General features: G+C 45.6%; 1 protein-coding gene across 1 annotated transcript in view; it reads right to left on the reverse strand.

Annotated features, from left to right (window-relative positions):
• The window catches only part of LOC143986801 (uncharacterized), a 113,726-nt gene that overhangs the window by 92,224 nt on the left and 3,106 nt on the right, over window positions 1–18,396 (reverse strand). Inside the window, exon 3 of the mRNA XM_077485207.1 lies at window positions 6,272–6,507. Within this exon, the coding sequence (XP_077341333.1) occupies window positions 6,272–6,507 (236 nt within the window). The remainder of the gene's footprint in view (window positions 1–6,271; window positions 6,508–18,396) is intronic.

Here is an 18,396-nt window from a genome sequence, read left to right on the forward strand (position 1 = left end):
CATGTGACCATTGATTCCCTTATATGATTACCAATAAGTTTGATTTTCTGTGATCACATTTGGTTTTCTTCTCATTGTGATTACCTTTTCACTTAATAGAAGCGCTACACTACTTATTGTTTTGAATTGTTTGACTTTGTTTGTTTGAAGTGTTGGCAGCTGTTTTTTCACTTGTTTTTCTGATCAGCGCGGTGTTTTCCCCCCCTTTTTACTATAAAATTATTCTTTCAATAGCAGCCATTTGTAGTGTGATATTGACGTGGCGAGAGATAGAACAGGGTTCTGTTCAGTGTCACTAGAGAGTAATACTGCGTACACGCAATCGGAAATTCCGCCAGCAAAAGTCCGTTTGTATGCGCCATCGGACTTTTACTGGTGGAATTCCTGCCAGAAAAAGATTGAGAGCAAGTTCTCTATTTTTCGGTCAGAAAAACTTCGATATGAAATTCTGATCATCTTTAGCTATTCCAACGCACAAAATTCCTATGCATGCTCCAAAACAATTCAACGCATGCTCAGAAGCATTGAACTTAATTTTCTCGGGTCATCGTAGTGTTGTATGTCACCGTGTTCTTGATGGTCGAAAGTTCAGAGAACCTTTGTGTGACTGTGTGTATGCAAGCCAAGCTTGATCAACATTCCTTCGAAAAAATCATCCAAGATTTTTCCAACGGAAATTCCTTTCCTGTGTATGGGACATTAGTGTGCTATTGTGATTCAATTGTCAGTATAGAATATCAGTTTAGTGTGCATCTAGTGGCAGTTCAGTCAGTGTGAGTGTTGTGTGACCACCATTTAGCTTTACAATTAGTGTGAATCTAGTGATATTTCAGTCAGTGTAATGCCACGTACACAAGATCGGACTATCTGGCGGTCTTAAGCCGGACTTTCCAAATGAGCGGACCTGCCCACACACGACCGGACTTTTCCGGCAGGCTAGGTTGGGAGGACTATGGCGGGAGTAAGAAGATAGCGGAGGCCCGGCAGAAGAACCGAAGAGTGAGACAAGACTCCAGAAGAGCGAGACAAGACCCCGAAGTTGGAAGAAGACCCCCGGGCGGCGGCGACGTCCAAGAAGAAAGCCACACTCCTCCACTTGTAAAAGAGCTAGCAGAAGATAGCAGAGGAGTCCGACGAGAAGACCCCCCAAAATGAAGGAAGACCACCGGAGCTGTCTATTAAATTATTTTAAAAATTTGTGTTGTGTTTTTTTATTTACACTTTTTTCACCAGGTGAATGGGTAGGGGTACAATGTACCCCATACGCATTCACATAGGGTGGGGGGCCGGTATCTGGGGGACCCCTTATTAAAGAGGACTCCCGGATTCAGATAAACCTCCCACCCACAGACCCCAACAACCAACGGCCAGGGTTGTCGGGAAGAGGACCTTGTGCTCATCAACATGGGGACAAGGTGCTTTGAGGTGGGGGTGCTGCAGGCCCCCCCTTTCCCCAAGGCACCCCCCATGTTAAGGGCACGCAGCCTGGTATTTCTCAGGAGGGGGGTGTTCGTTCGTCCCCACCCCCTTTCCTGACTGGCCAGGCTGTGTGCTTGGATAAGAGTCAGCTATGGACTTTGGGGGGACCCCCACGCCGTTTTTTCAGCGTAGGGGTTCCCCTTTAAATCCATACCAGGTGACGGGGCCAGCGAGGTGTAAATCTCGCTGATGGAGGCAGCGACATTGACTTCATTCGCTAGTCCCGGCTACCTGGAGACACGTTCAAAATGAATGGACTTTACTCCGTGTATGGGCAAGTCCGTTCATTTCAAAAGTCCGGCGGACTAGCACACAGACGGGTGGATTGCCGAGTCCGGCGGACAATTTTGAGTCAAAACTTCTTTCTAAGTCCGCTGAACTTTTGTAAAGAAAAAGTCCGCCGGAGCCCACACATGGGCGGATTGTCCAGTCTGATCATGTGTACGTGGCATAGGAGTAGTGACCATTCATCTTTACATTAGCGTCAGTTTATTTTGTCAGAGCAGGTTTACTGCAGTATAGTTCAGTGCTTTAGTGCACTTTAACATAGTATATTTCAGTGCATTACTGCAAGTTTAATGCCGTATATTTATAGTGTGTTACGTGCCATTTAAAACACTATACTTCGGTGCATTACTGCAGTTTAACGCCCTATATTTCAGTTTATGTGTCGTTTAACACAGTATATTTCAATGCATTACAGCAAATTTAACGCTGTATATTTCAGTGCGTTACATGCTGTTTAATGCAGTATATTTCAGTGAGTTACATGCCGTTTAAAGCAGTATATTTCAGTGCCTCATTGCAAGTTTAATGCCGTATATTTCAGGGCCTTACACGTCGTTTAACTCAGGATATTTCAGTGCCTTGGATGCGGTTTAACTATTTCCATGCATTACATGCCGTTTAACACAGTACATCTCTGTGCATTAGTACAGGTTTAACTAGTGGCAGCCCATGCATTGAGGGTGCCCATGCATAATAGGCTTCAAAATAGGGTGGGATCAGGTGCAGAGAGTGCGCCCTGATCCCACCCAATTGTGTGACAATAGCGAATACATTTTTGCTATTTTCACACTATCATTCCTCCCCACCAATCAGGAGGCAGGTCAGTGAGAGCTGTTTCCCGATTGGCCAAAGCGCTGTCCTATTGGACACCTGGTTCTTAGGAAGAGGCTTCAGCAGGGGAGACATGAACTGGACTCCAGGAAGGACACCTCCCCTGCCACCGCTGCTGCTGCTGCTTAGAGCCACGAGCCCCACTGAGGGGGTTAGCTGTCAGTGCCGCAAGCCCTGCTGGATGGTGGGTGCTGTCAGCAAAGTGGCTAAACCTGCCTCCTTGTCCACAGCTATTCCTGCCATAGCCCCAGCCTTAGACATGGAGGAGTCAGCAGAGATATTTGAACACAGCGTCAGCCACTTGCACTTTGACGATGCACAGTCATTACTTGATTCAGATGTTGGTTTTGATGTTGAGGAAGGAAGGAACATGAGACTACAGAGAGGGGAGAACAATGGTACACAAATTGGCAGTCATGCTCTCATAGCTGGGAGAGCATTTAATTTTTTTTTTTTACAACAAGGCCAATTCTTTCTTTCATCAAGAGTATCTCTATAAGGTTACGGGATAAAGGCACTAACACTCAAAGACCAATTTTTCCACACCTGTTTGACAGGGGTGTCATATTTCCCATGAAAAGATATAATAAAAAATTTACAAAAATGTGAAAGGGGGTATACTCACTTTTGTGAGATACTGTAGATAAACAACATTATATACAGGTCCTTCTCAAAAAATTAGCATATTGTGATAAAGTTCATTATTTTCTGTAATGTACTGATAAACATTAGACTTTCATATATTTTAGATTCATTACACACAACTGAAGTAGTTCAAGCCTTTTCTTGTTTTAATATTGATGATTTTGGCATACAGCTCATGAAAACCCAAAATTCCTATCTCAAAAAATTAGCATATTTCATCCGACCAATAAAAGAAAAGTGTTTTTAATACAAAAAAAGTCAACCTTCAAATAATTATGTTCAGTTATGCACTCAATACTTGGTCGGGAATCCTTTTGCAGAAATGACTGCTTCAATGCGGCGTGGCATGGAGGCAACCAACCTGTGGCACTGCTGAGGTGTTATGGAGGCCCAGGATGCTTCGATAGCGGCCTTAAGCTCATCCAGAGTGTTGGGTCTTGCGTCTCTCAACTTTCTCTTCCCAATATCCCACAGATTCTCTATGGGGTTCAGGTCAGGAGAGTTGGCAGGCCAATTGAGCACAGTAATACCATGGTCAGTAAACCATTTACCAGTGGTTTTGGCACTGTGAGCAGGTGCCAGGTCGTGCTGAAAAATGAAATCTTCATCTCCATAAAGCTTTTCAGCAGATGGAAGCATGAAGTGCTCCAAAATCTCCTGATAGCTAGCTGCATTGACCCTGCCCTTGATAAAACACAGAGGACCAACACCAGCAGCTGGCATGGCACCCCAGACCATCACTGACTGTGGGTACTTGACACTGGACCTCAGGCATTTTGGCATTTCCCTCTCCCCAGTCTTCCTCCAGACTCTGGCACCTTGATTTCCGAATGACATGCAAAATTTGCTTTCATCCGAAAAAAGTACTTTGGACCACTGAGCAACAGTCCAGTGCTGCTTCTCTGTAGCCCAGGTCAGGCGCTTCTGCCGCTGTTTCTGGTTCAAAAGTGGCTTGACCTGGGGAATGCGGCACCTGTAGCCCATTTCCTGCACACGCCTGTCCGCGGTGGCTCTGGATGTTTCTACTCCAGACTCAGTCCACTGCTTCCGCAGGTCCTCCAAGGTCTGGAATCGGTCCTTCTCCACAATCTTCTTCAGGGTCCGGTCACCTCTTCTCGTTGTGCAGCGTTTTCTGCCACACTTTTTCTTTCCCACAGACTTCCCACTGAGGTGCCTTGATACAGCACTCTGGGAACAGCCTATTCGTTCAGAAATTTCTTTCTGTGTCTTACCCTCTTGCTTGAGGGTGTCAATGATGGCCTTCTGGACAGCAGTCAGGTCGGCAGTCTTACCCATGATTGCGGTTTTGAGTAATGAACCAGGCTGGGAGTTTTTAAAAGCCTCAGGAATCTTTTGCAGGTGTTTAGAGTTAATTAGTTGATTCAGATGATTAGGTTAATAGCTTGTTTAGAGAACCTTTTCATGATATGCTAATTTTTTGAGATAGGAATTTTGGGTTTTCATGAGCTGTATGCCAAAATCATCAATATTAAAACAAGAAAAGGCTTGAACTACTTCAGTTGTGTGTAATGAATCTAAAATATATGAAAGTCTAATGTTTATCAGTACATTACAGAAAATAATGAACTTTATCACAATATGCTAATTTTTTGAGAAGGACCTGTACATGTTTTTTTTTTTTTCAAACTTGATATACTGCTCAAAAAACCCCAACGCATTTTGATTTATGCTAGTTCAAATCCTCCTCGGGGGATAAGGACATCTAAATCACGAAACATATAAAGTTAAAATATGTTTACATACAGAGAAACCAACAACATATGTGTCCAATCCATACTATATTGGATCACAACTGTCGTAGACTCAATTTGGGCCCCGGTGTGTTTCCTTGTTGGGTGTCCATTCTGAAACCCACCTTCTTGGGTGTTTTTTTTAGTATGCTCTGGTCACCTGTAACCACCTGTATGCTCATTGATGGTCACTGCATAACTGTTGATCCAATATAGTATGGACACATATGTTGTTGGTTTCTCTGTATGTAAACATATTTTACCTTAATATGTTTCATGATTAGGATGTCCTTATCCCCCTGAGGAACATTTAACTAGCATAAATCAATTGTTGGGGTTTTTTTGAGCAGTATATCAAGTGAATTTTTTTTCTCTCATGTATATAATGTTGTTTATCTATGTCATTAGGACATCCTGTGTAGTATAGAGGGTGCATAAACCAGTGCCCATTTTTTTATATTTGCACTTTATTTTTGAAACTTTGTCATTTTCTATCAATAAAATATATTTGTTATATATCCAATATATCCAATTAATTTATTTAGTATTTTTTTGTTGCCTAACAGCCCCTGGGAGATTGTTGTCTATATTTATGGTTTTGTTACATAATTTGGGGTGAGCGGTATTTTTTTTTTACCCATATGGATGGGCTCCTCTAACTCTGAACTATTTTAATAAAAATAAAGAAAAATTGTGGGGTGAAGGGGGAACCCCCCCCCCCCCAACTTGACCACCTACAGATAACAGATATTATTGGCACAACATGGGACACATATTAAAACATAAACACCCATTTAAAATGATTTATTGAATCATATTAAAATCAAACCCATTTAAAATGATAGGAATATAACCCCTAATTCTCATAAAACCATACAGACAATACACATAACTGTATAGGGAAGCATATAGTCCAATATAATAAATGTATCACAACATAAAACAAGTATTTGTAATGTAGGCGTCTCCAAATCCACGTATCACATCAATGCGTTACGCAATGGAGTTGCTTCGTCAGGACAGTGGCTATGAAAATTAAAGCTGAACTCACAAATAGCATTAGTAAATACAGAAATATCGTGATCCTGAGCCAACTGAACTGAAATTGTGAGGTTGGGAAGGATTTTTGGTTGTGTCACAGATGTTTTAATTTGTTTTAGAAGAAAAGGAATGATCTGATAACTTCTTGGAAATGTTCTGTTGCTACTTTTTACATATGAGAAAGGTATGTGTCAGTAGGGGGTATTGGTGAATTTCCATAAACATAAGTTACTTACAGTACACATTTGTCCTCTGGGTGTCTATGAGACAAGAAGTTCGGGGGGTATGATGTTGTCAATTTAGATATTTGTAAAATGCCCCCAATGATGGCATCTCCATCTCTCGAAAAATATTGAGGCTTTTTCTGGACCATTGCCAAGCTACACGCTGGCTCTTTCACATATTCATCCTCGCCAAACATTAACAAAGTGATTAACAGTGATAAATTGAGTAATTTCTTCAGCATTTGTACCTGGAAGGAGAGAGGACATGTAGACAGGTAGGTGCTAGTCTACAGCAATATGAAGATGAAAACATTGCCCTTTTATTCTTCTCTCCCTCTACTAAGATATTAATATTATGCTGAACCATCCTCCTCTATACAGCAGGAGGAGAGTTAACCTCCCTGGCGGTATGGTTATTTCAGATTTTAGGTGCTGAAAGCGGTACAATTATTTTGCATGAAAATTTGGCGTTTTATATTGTAGTCCTGTAATTCTTAGGAATAACTCACTTAAATCTGTCCAAACCAGAGTCTAGCAGACATCCCGGGTATGATAAAGTTTGAAAAATGAAATCATAAATTATAATATATTAAATAACTATAAATAATTATACCAAATAATAATATAAAAATAATAAAAATTATTCAATAATGTAATCAAATCAAAAACACAGAAATTTGCTCAGTTGCAGAATTGTCACTGTCATTACTTTTCAGTGTTTGATGACGGATCTCCCCACAAATCGCTATTGCTTAATTCTGCGAGTGATTCTAATTTATTATCGCTGTTTTCTAGTTGGTCTAAAACCATTTTTGATGTAAAGGGACAGTTTTGGTTGCTATGGACAATCTCCAGTTTCCAGGCATAAAGAACAGTTTTTATAAGATAAAACTGCATGCAGGACACTGGGCAGACCACTAGGGACAAAGGGGATGTGAAATAATTACATACAGTAATGTAATCTGTAAGATTACATTATACTGTATGTAATGTGTGTGTTTCACTTTTTGAACGGAGGGAACGGAGATCGGCTCCATGATAGATCGGGCGGAGGACGGCTCGCTCGCCCAGTGGGGGGGGGGGGCATCGCTGGATCCAGGGGAGAAGGTAAGTAAACCCTCCCTGCATTCAGCGAAGCGGTCCCGAGTCTGGCTCGGGAGTTACTGCTTTTGGTACAAAATCTCCACCCCGAGCCAGACTCAGGAATACCGCCAGGGGGGTTAAAGCCAATCAAGCTGATTAACTTCTATGCAGAGCGCAGAGAATCCTGGGAGCTATAGTCTGTCTGTGAAGTGATTAACATATGAAGGAAACACCTTCATAATAACCTCCAATGACCCTTCTTCTGTAGTATTTCAGTAAGCCATTATGCTTTGGCATGCTAGAAGACTGCAATTACACACTGCAAGACTACTTTTTAAAAAAAGGACATTTCTTCTTTTTTTTTTCTTTTTTTTTACTTATGTGGTATACTGTTTTTTATTGTATGTTTATAGGGCCTTTTTTAGGTTTACCTGCTTTTTCTTTTGTCAAAAGGCTTTCCTTTAAAAAGGGGAGTATTTCTTTATTTTTATTTTTTTTACTTTAATTTGTTTTGGAGGTATAATGATTTTTATCATATGTTAACATGCCATTTCATAAGTTAAAAATGTTTAAATGTGTTTTCTTAAAGCGCGCATGTGTGGGAAATCAGGAGCGGACGTTTCCGAGTGAGCTCCGAACACCACTGGCCCGAACGGCAGCTATAATCAGCACCATCCGCCGGAATGAGCACCAGAGACTCACTGGCTCACACCCCAAGCGGGTGATGCAGCGGCGGGCAACCGGACAGCCCAAACGAAGGCCGTATAAACAATAGCACCAGAACGGAGTGGCGGGGCCCTCCTCTGGCCAGAAACCTCCACCTAATGCCATGTACCCACGACCGGACTTTAGACAGCAAAGGTCCGACGGAACAGACGGGCTCCATCGGACCTTTGCTGTCCAAAAATCTGAGGGACTTTAGAAATAGAACATGTTTGAAATTTTTCCGTTCTCGTTTCTCCTATGGAGAACTCCACTCGTCTGTATGCTAGTCAGATGGATGAAAACCGACACTAGGGCAGCTATTGGCTACTGGCTATGAACTTCCTTATTCTAGTCCGGTCGTACATCATCACGGTGGTGTGATTGTGTGTGGCCAAGTCCGTTCATTTGGAAAGTCCATCGGAACTCTGCTGAAAGTCCGTCGGGAAGACCGTCAGACCTAGTCTGCCGGAAAGTCCGGTCGTGTGTACGCGGCACTAGATGGCGCTGGTCAGAGGAAACACATGAGGCGGCCTCAATCAGGACACAACCAGATTGCAGAGGAAGGCCAAACAGCCCGGCGTGAACTCAGCAGAGACCCCTTCTGGGGACCTGGGTACAGAGCAGCAGGGTGAGTCATTATCACAGCCCCCATCACATGCCACATACAGGGACATGAAAGAGCCTGTTGACTCCCCTATGTCATCCATGGACAGAAACATTGCAGAAATGACAGACCTAATCCTCAGCCAACCCAGGCCTGATAGGGAGCTGCCCACACCCCAACCAACACACTATGCTGGGGATGTTGTGCTGCTGGCATGTTTCCCTGCTATGCTACAGCAAGAACTATCCAAAGCCTGCTCAATAATCACTACAGACCTTAAACGTGACATCCAGGGCATAGGAGAGCGGTTTGAGATGATTGAGTCTAAGATGGACAGTACTGTCACTAAGGTCAACTAGAATTCTAATATGATTACCGATCTCCAGGACAGATTGGATGAGGCGCATACCAAAATCGAGGATTTGAAATATCGGTCTCGCAGATACAATGTGCGCATTGTGCGCATAAGGGGACTTCCTGAAATTCACACTGATTTAGAAAGAGCCATGAGAGAGCTGATGACAGATCTGATTCCTGACATAACCGCACACCAAATGGAGATCGATAGACTCCATTGTGCACTCACAGCCCCTAAGTCGGATGGCCTACCATGCGATATAATAGTAAAACCACACTATTAGCGCATAAAAGAGAAGCTAATGTCAGCTTCCCGCAGTAGACCAGATCTATCCCTATTTGGAACACCTATCCAGCTTTTCACAGACTTAGCCCCTTCCACAGTGCAAAAACAGAGGAATATGAAGCCCTTACTGCAATAGCTCATGAGCAGACAAATAAAATACAGATGGGCATTACCATTCAAATGATCATTTTCATACAAGCGCAGATCCCACGCATTTTCTATGTTCCAGGACGGCGAAGATTTATTGGTAGAATTGGGGATCATTACACGGGACTCCCAAACTGCCTCCCCCTCCCGCTAAGCAAATCGCCCTCTCTCCCCATTGTGACAAGATCGTAAAACATCGGCCTGGCGGTCCTCCCCAATCCCCTGAATCCAGCTGAACTATAAGCTCGCCTCATAAGGGGCTGACAAAGTTCTCCCCCAGTTGGACTGGTGGATACCTGTCTCTGACAGTCGACTCGTCGCAGTTGTGCCGGTTGCAAGTTAGCTGCTCAGTTTAACATTATATTTGATTTATTGATTGATTAAGCCATCTAAGTGTCAGCACTGATGTATGGAGCCTGTCTCTTGGGGGGGACAATCATAGGCCCTCCCCCCCCCGGGCCCACGGCCCCGGAGCACACCAGGCGATGGCACTGGCCTGGTGGGGACCTCTGGGCCATGGGAACAGGGGATATGTTAAAAAATTGTTGTCCCACAAGGTTTAACTAGTTAAAGCATAGTTCCTGTTCACACATTTGTTTATTTTTACTTATTTGTTTTTCCTTTTTATGACTTTTGGGTCGGGTGGACATGCATGCCCCCCACTAGTGAGACTACCTTCCTCTGTGGATGAATGTACCCTCATGCATACATGCCCGGACATTGTTTTCGGTCAGGGTTTACACCCGAATTAATGATACCTCTATAATGTATATTATGTGAGTTACCATGAGCCTAAGGCCAAAAGTTTTACTGTCATGGTTATGCAATAGAGTTCGTCTGCTTACCTGTCTCCATGTGTTCATTTCTAGAGACCAGCCGAGCTTCACCTGACTGCTTTTATAATCCATCCTCTGGCATGGCTCCACCCTAGCTCCTATCAGACTACTCTATATTAACCTGTGCACTGCTAGCCAATCCTGCTGATCAACCTTTGTGTGTTAGCTTCCTGTTTCCTGCCGTGTGCTCTGCTACTGTTTTCCGTTACCGACTTTGGTGTATCTTGACTATCCCCGTTTGCCTGTGATCCTGACCTTTTGGCGTGTACCTGAATATTCTTGTCTGCTTGTGGCCCCGACCTTGGCTTTGTCCCTCACCATCCCTATCCTCCTGTTGCCTACTGTGGGTGTGAGCTGGGGGACCCTGGGGGTCGCGACCTGGAGCCAGTTGCAGCCAAGTTCATCCTCACCACCAGAGGCGCTTGTGAACACCTGCTGGCTCTTAGACTCCACGCCCAAGGGAATCTTACGCTCTAACCCCAGTGGGATCTGTCCCCCATCTGCAGCAGTCAGCCGTAGGGTCCACAACCTTGCGGTGCACTCCTAAGCCCTACAGTGTGCATCTGTCACCTGGGTTCTAGGTGACCCGACAGTCATGGACCCGGCTGACGTGCCGCTCCCTGCAGTCGATCCATTGCAGGGCATAGTGCGCAGACTCGAGACCCAGGAATCTAATCAGACTCAGGTGATGCGATTCCTTCAGGATCTGGCTTCCTGCTTTGAGCAGCTACAGGCTTCCTTGGGAACCCCGAACCTGCAGCCTCAAGTACAGTCTGCGACTGCACCTATCGCACCAGTCACATCCACGCATTCATTATTACTGCCAGCTCCGTCCCATTTCTCTGGGGACTCCAAGGCCTGCAGGGGCTTCCTCAGCCAATGCACCATTCGTTTTGAGCTCCAGCCTCAAAACTTTCTGCCTGATCGGGCAAAGGTAGCCTATATAATTTCCCTCCTCTCTGGTGAAGCTTTAGCCTGGGCTGCTCCCCTGTGGGAGAAAAATGATCCAGTGGTTTCCAGCCTGTCCAACTTCTTGAAGCTCTTTCGTAACATCTTTGAGGAGCCAGCCCGGGTTTCTTCTGCGGCTAGTGCCCTTTTACGCCTTCGCCAAGAATCTTGTTCAGTGGGACAATATGCACTTCAGTTCAGAATTGAGCTGTAACAATGAGGCCCTGGTCGCAACCTTTTTACATGGCCTCTCTGACCGAGTGAAGGACGAATTAGCAGGAAGAGCTATCCCCGCCGGTCTGGACGATGTAATTTCCTTATGTAATCAGATTGACATTCGTTTCCAGGAGAGGTCCTTAGAAAAAAGACACCAGCACCCCCTAGGTCCTAGTCAGCCTGAGATTTTTCCCCGTCGCCCTGTGGAGCATCCTCTGTCTGCTGAGGAACCCATGCAGCTGGGCCGGACCAGACTAACCCCCGAAGAATGTGCTAGACGCAGAACTCTGGGCTTGTGTCTTTATTGTGGGGGCAAGGGTCATTTTCGTGACTCCTGCTCGCTCCGTCCAGAAAACGCTCGGGTCTAATACATTTGGAAGGTGGAGTATTGGACCCAGAAACATCACCTTCTTGTCTCCTTCTTCCGGTGTTCCTCCATGTAGGCACTTCTCCCCAATCGGTCCTAGCATATCTGGATTCCGGGGCTGCCGGCAATTTTATGGACTGGAGAACTGCTTCTTCTATGAAGCTTACCCTTTCTCCCCTCCCTACTCCACTAGTAGTCTCGGCAATTGATGGCACTGTGCTCCCAGGGGGCCCTATCCGTTTCCAGACGCTACCTATTAGGATGTCGGTAGGGATACTCCACCAGGAGTGGATCTCCTTCCTCATCCTACCCAAGGCCTCTACCCCCATTGTAATGGGCCTTCTTTGGCTACAGCTCCACTCGCCACATGTTGACTGCGTCTCTGGGCAGATCCTGGCCTGGGGTCCTTCGTGTTTCTCATCCTGTCTTCCCAAGGTGACCCCCAAGAGGAAACTTCCCATTGCTACCACATCTGTATCGTCCGATCTTCCCGCGGCATACAGCGATTTCCGAGATGTGTTCTGCAATAAGTCTGCTGAGGTGCTTCCTCCCAACAGATCTTTTGACTGTGCTATTGACCTTGTCCCTGGAGAAACCCTGCCCAGGGGTCGTACCTACCCTTTGTCCATTGCAGAGACCCAGGCCATGTCTGAGTATGTCGCCGAGAATCTGGAGAGAGGTTTCATCCGGAAATCCTCATCGCCTGCAGGAGCAGGGTTCTTTTTCGTTGCCAAAAAGGATGGTACCCTCAGACCCTGCATCGACTATAGAGGTTTAAACGCTGAGACAGAAGTACAATTAAATCACACTTGTTTATTAATAAAAATAAAAAGGTAAATAGAAAAAGCGTAGTCAAGAGTCCAGTAACCGGATAGGGTAGTCAGCCAGGCCAGAGTTCAATAACCAAATCGGGTAGTCAGCCAGGCCAGAAGTCAAGGATCCAAGTAGAGCAACAGCAAGCAGGATAAGGAGCCAGAAGGGATGTCAGCAAGCCAGTCTTAAAACAGAACTGCAGGAAATGGTTTCTATTGATGTGACCAAGGTGAAGGCAGAGGGGAAGTGAGCTGGATGGCTTTAAGTAGGCAGGTCAGACGAGCATGATCAGGAACAGCTGGTAACTGTGGAGAGAGAGATAAGAGCTGGCAATTAGCCGACAGCTGAGCAGCCAGCACAGAGAAGGAAGGGCTAAGCCAGCCCTGACAGTACCCCCTACTCAATGACCCCTCTCCCTCGGAGGGCCACCGGGCTTGAAGGAAAACCGTCTATGGAACTCGCGGAGGAGGACAGGGGCATGTACATCTGAAGATGAAACCCAGGAGCGTTCCTCCGGACCGTACCGCTTCCAATGCACCAGGTACTGTATGCGCCCACGGAACCTACGGTAGTCAACAATGGATTGTACCTCATACTCCTCATGGTTCTCAACCTGAATAGGGACGTGGACGGTTTCAATAAGGAGACATGAAACACATTTGAAATGCGCATACTAGGAGGAAGGTCCAATGCGTAAGCCACTGGGTTAATCCTGCGAAGGATACGGAAAGGCCCAATAAACCGAGGTGCAAACTTCAGTGAGGGAACACGAAGCCGGAGGTTGCGAGATGATAGCCAGACCCTGTCCCCAACCTGGTAGGAAGGCGCAGGCAGGCGTCTGCGGTCAGCATGGAGTCTGTACCTATCATTAGCATGACGCAAAGCCTCCTGGACTTGTACCCAAGTGGAATGAAAACGGAGATGCTCCTCTAATGTAGGAATACCTGGCGGAACAAACGAGTCAGGCAACATGGAAGGTTGGAAACCATAGTTCGCCATAAATTGAGACAATCGGGAGGCAGAATTCAAGGCACTGTTGTGAGCAAACTCTGCCCAAGGTAATAGGTCTTACCAGTTGTTATGATGGTCAGAAAAATAGCAATGTAGGAATTGCTCCAAGGACTGATTGGCTCGTTCTGCGGCCCCATTAGACTGCGGGTGATACGCAGAAGAAAATGCAAGCTGGATTCCCAACTGTGCACAAAAGGCTCGCCAGAACCGGGAGACAAACTGACTGCCCATGTCCGAGACAATCACCTTGTGTAGCCCATGTGAGCTAAAGATCTCCCGCGCAAAAATGGAAGCCAGTTCCTTAGAGGTAGGCAACTTCTTAAGTGGAATACAATGACACATCTTTGAGAACCGGTCAACCCCCATAAGGATAACAGTGTTGCCTTGGGAGTTGGGCAACTTCACAATGAAATCCATTGACAGGTGAGTCCAGGGCCTCTCTCCATTGGGTATGGGTTGTAGGAGGCCCACTGAAAGTGTCGTGGAGTCTTACTCTGAGCACACACGGGACAGGCAGCTACGAAGGCAGTAACATCAGCCCATAGACTAGGCCACCAGAATTGTTGGGAAATGGCCCAAATTAGTTGATTCTTCCCAGGATGGCCAGCTGCCTTGGGAGAATGGTAAGTCTGGAGCACAGCAGTACAGAGACTCTCTGGGACAAAGCAGCGGTCACAAGGTTTCTCAGGAGGAGCATGGACCTGAGCAGCAAGAATTTTGTCACCCAAAGGAGAAGTAAGACTGGTGCGAATCATAGGAACCGGAACCGACTCCGACTTGGAAGTGGAGGAAAATTGTCGTGACAAGGCATCAGCCCTTACATTCTTAGTACCGGGTAAGAATGAGACAATGTAATTAAAGCTCAACAAGAAAAGAGCCCATCGCGCCCTTCTGGGAGAGAGTCGCTTAGCCTCAGACAAGAATGTAAGATTCTTGTGGTCAGTAAGAATAAGAACAGGCACAGTGGTACCTTCAAGGAGATGTCTCCATTCTTTTAGGGCTAAAATTATTGCCAAAAGCTCTCTGTAACCTTTTAATAATTGCACTCAGCAGGTGACAATTTATTGGAAAAGTAGCCATACGGATGCATAGCGCACTCAGAGTTAGGTTGTTGAGACAGAAGGGCGCTAACTCCAGTCTCAGAAGCATCAACTTCTAGGATAAAAGACAATGTAGGATCAGGATGTGCCAACACAGGAGCAGAAACAAAGGTAGCCTTGAGAGTCTCAAAGGCCTTAATGGATTCCGGAGACCAACTCTGTGGGTTACCGTCCTTTCTGGTCATATCAGTCAGGGGCTTGACCGGAGACGAGAAGTTACGAATAAACTTCCGATAGTAGTTGGCAAAACCCAGGAAACGCTGCAGAGGACGTAAACCCAGGGGTCGAGGGCACTGTAGGACTGCCGAAAGTTTCTCTGGGTCCATCGAAAAACCAGCAGTGGAAATGACATAGCCCAGGAATGTAACCTATTCACGATGGAACTTGCACTTCTCCAGGTTACAATAGAGATTGTTCTCTCTTCGTTTCTGAAGCACACGACATACATCTGTGTGGTGGCTCTCCAGGGACTTGGAAAATATGAGGATATCATCGAGATAAACCACCACACATAACTGCAACAAATCTCGGAGGACATCTCTAATAAATTCCTGGAAAACTGCCGGGGCGTTACAAAGGCCAAAAGGCATTACCAGGTATTCATAATGGCCTGTTCTGGTATTAAACGCAGTTTCCACTCGTCGCCCTCCTTAAAGCGCACGAGATTGTATACCCCTCTCAAGTCAAGCTTTGTGAAAACCGTTACTCCCCTGAGGCGGTCAAATAACTCTGTAATCAATTGAATCAGGTAGGCATTCTTAATGGTGATACGATTGAGACCCCTATAATCTATACAAGGTCTCAGTTCACCACTCTTCTTCTTCACAAAGAATAAACCAGCACCAGCAGGAGACGAGTATTTGTGGATGAAACCTCGAGAAAGTGCGTCAACAACATACTCCTCCATGGCCTTAACCTCCAAGACTGACAAAGGGTAAACCCGGCCATGAGGAGGTATGGCACCAGGTTGAAGGTCAATTGCGCAATCATAAGACCGATGTGGAGGCAAACTACTGGCTTGATCAAAGACATCGCTAAAATCGCGGTACTCCTCCAGCAGGGAGGGGAGTGAAGAGGTGCACAGGACCTTGGATACCTTCAGGAAGCATGTCTCACTGCATTGTGGTGACCAGGAGAGAAACTCAGCATGGAGCCAATCAAAAGAGGGGTTGGGCCTCTCTAACCAAGGATAACCAATAACCAGCGAAAACCTGGGTGAGGAAATAACTTGGAATTGGATTATCTCATGGTGAAGAGCCCCTACCGCCATGGACAATGGAACCGTCTCATGAGTCACATGGGCAGGCTGTAAAGGTCTCCTGTCAAGATCCTCAATGGTCAGATGAGTGTTACACAGCTGCAGCGGAATCGAGTGCTGCAAAAAAAATGCAGCATCAATGAACAGGCCTGCTGCCCCAGAGTCGATTAGAGCCTGTATCTCGATGGACAACTCAGCCCAAGAAAGGTTAACCGAAATCAGGGGCTTATCCTTCTGGATAACTGGGGACGAAACAACGCCACCTAAGGTCTGTCCATGACAGGACCTCAATGTTCGGGCATTCCCTGAACGGGTAAGACAAGACTTCAAAAAGTGACCTGCCTGGCCACAATAAAGGCACAGTCTCTCCCTCCTCCTAAAGGCTCTCTCATCCGCAGAGAGATGCGTGAAGCCCAGGTGCATGGGTTCATCTTCACTGACCGACTCGGTACCAGGAGGCAAAGGGGGTGAGGGAGGCATGGGTAGGACTACAAAGATTGGAGGCAAACTTACAGGAGGCTTCCGCCAGCGCTCCTTAAGAGAAAATCTTTCTCTGAGTCTGGAGTCAATGAGGATGGCAAACGAGATCAAGCTCTCCAGCTCAGTGGGTATATCTTGGGCTGCTATCTCATCCTTGATGGAATCCGAGAGACCATGAGAAAAAGCAGCCACGAGGGCCTCATTTTTCCAAGCAACCTCTGCTGCCAGAGTACGGAATTCAATGGCGTAGTCGGCAACAGTTCTTGTACTCTGTTTGATGGACATGAGGCACTTGGCAGCAGAAGAAGAGCATGCAGGAACATCAAATACCCTTTTAAAGGAGTCCACAAACTGAAGATAACTTAAGACAACGGGTTTTTGCATCTCCCATAGAGGGTTAGCCTAGGCCTCTCTCAGAAAGCAAAGATATCATGAAACCCACTTTGCTTCTGTCCGTGGGAAACGCCTGGGGCAGCATCTCAAAGTATATCTCAACCTGATTGAAAAACCCTCTGCATTGAACTGGATCACCCCAAAATCACTGGGGAAGTGGAGCGGAACCAGACATACCTCTTATAGAGGTAATACTTGAGGCAGGTGCCTGCACAAAGACTGGCGCAGCAAGGATGGCCTGCGACTCAGGTTGTTCCGGAGCAGCCACCATGGAGGATTCCAGGTGAGCTGTGTGACTCAGAAGCATTTGTAACGCCATGGCAAACTGATCCATGCGGTGATCTTGCTCATCCAATCTGGAAAAAATATTACCAACAAGTGGATTGACTGTATCTTCTGAATTCATGGCCTTCACCTACTGTCAGAAACCATGAATCAGACTGAGACAGAAGTACAATTAAATCACACTTGTTTATTAATAAAAATAAAAAGGTAAATAGAAAAAGCGTATGGTCTGACCTGCCTTGGAGTTCACCTCAGTAGACAAGGCTATTTGATTCTCAGCAGATGAGTTGAAGGAAAACTTGGCCAGTAATACGCCTATGTGGTGTTTGATCCTTGACTGAATTAGAGTGACCAGCGAGGCAGTACAACCACTATGGATGCAGCAGGCTGTTCCTCCTACTATTCTGTGGGGTCAGTCAAGTCTTATGGCTTAACTCACTGACTGCTTATACCTCTTCTAAGTCAAATGTAATGCGATTTAAGATGGGATCAGTGATGTCTAGATCAGGGACTAATCCCTTAGGCTAGTCACCTAGTCTCATAACAAAGAGTTGGTGATAGGGCCTGAGAAGAGCTAGCAAAAAAATTGGAAGATCCATAATCGTTTTTGATCACCTAAGCCCAAGTCTGTTGCTCTAGAGGAGCAGGAAAGTTCCTTTTCACTCAAATAAGCCCAGTAGGTGTTGTATTGCGGAAATTAATGCAAAATTGGGGCAGGGGGCCCAGGATCAGTGGGGCCTGTGCAGCACTTGTTTTTGTGATATGATCTGTCTGCAACAAAACCTTGGGACAACAACGGAAGATTCCTGGTGTGCTGGCGGGTTGTACTTTGTGCAGTAAGGCAGTCAATTGAATTTCTTTCCACTCTTCCAACTCCTCTAATTCCTACTATGGTTCTTTAGAGCAATCAAGGCTTTAAGCAAATGTTACCAATCAGTCCATTGTTCTTTAGTCAGAAAGCAGATTTAGGCAAGATATGGAAGGAAGGATCATGATCCAAAGCATCATATGAAGTCATTGAGACCAATCACTCAAACCGTCAGATAAAGCAGCTACAGTTTCTCTAGATCTAGCTGATGTGTACATTCGCATTGCTCTTTTTTTTTCCATCAAAATAATTGAATCTCTAAAAATGAATGGGAATTTATTCATATTCCTTTCCCATGTACACCTACATTTTACGCATTACCAAAGCTGCACAAGAGTATGTTGCATCCATCAGGTCGCCCCATTGTATTGGGCAACGTT

The sequence above is a fragment of the Lithobates pipiens genome, unplaced genomic scaffold, assembly GCF_037356315.1.
Source record: "Lithobates pipiens isolate NorthernLeopardFrog02 unplaced genomic scaffold, aLitPip1_a1.2 Scaffold_18, whole genome shotgun sequence".
Classification (NCBI taxonomy): domain Eukaryota; kingdom Metazoa; phylum Chordata; class Amphibia; order Anura; family Ranidae; genus Lithobates; species Lithobates pipiens.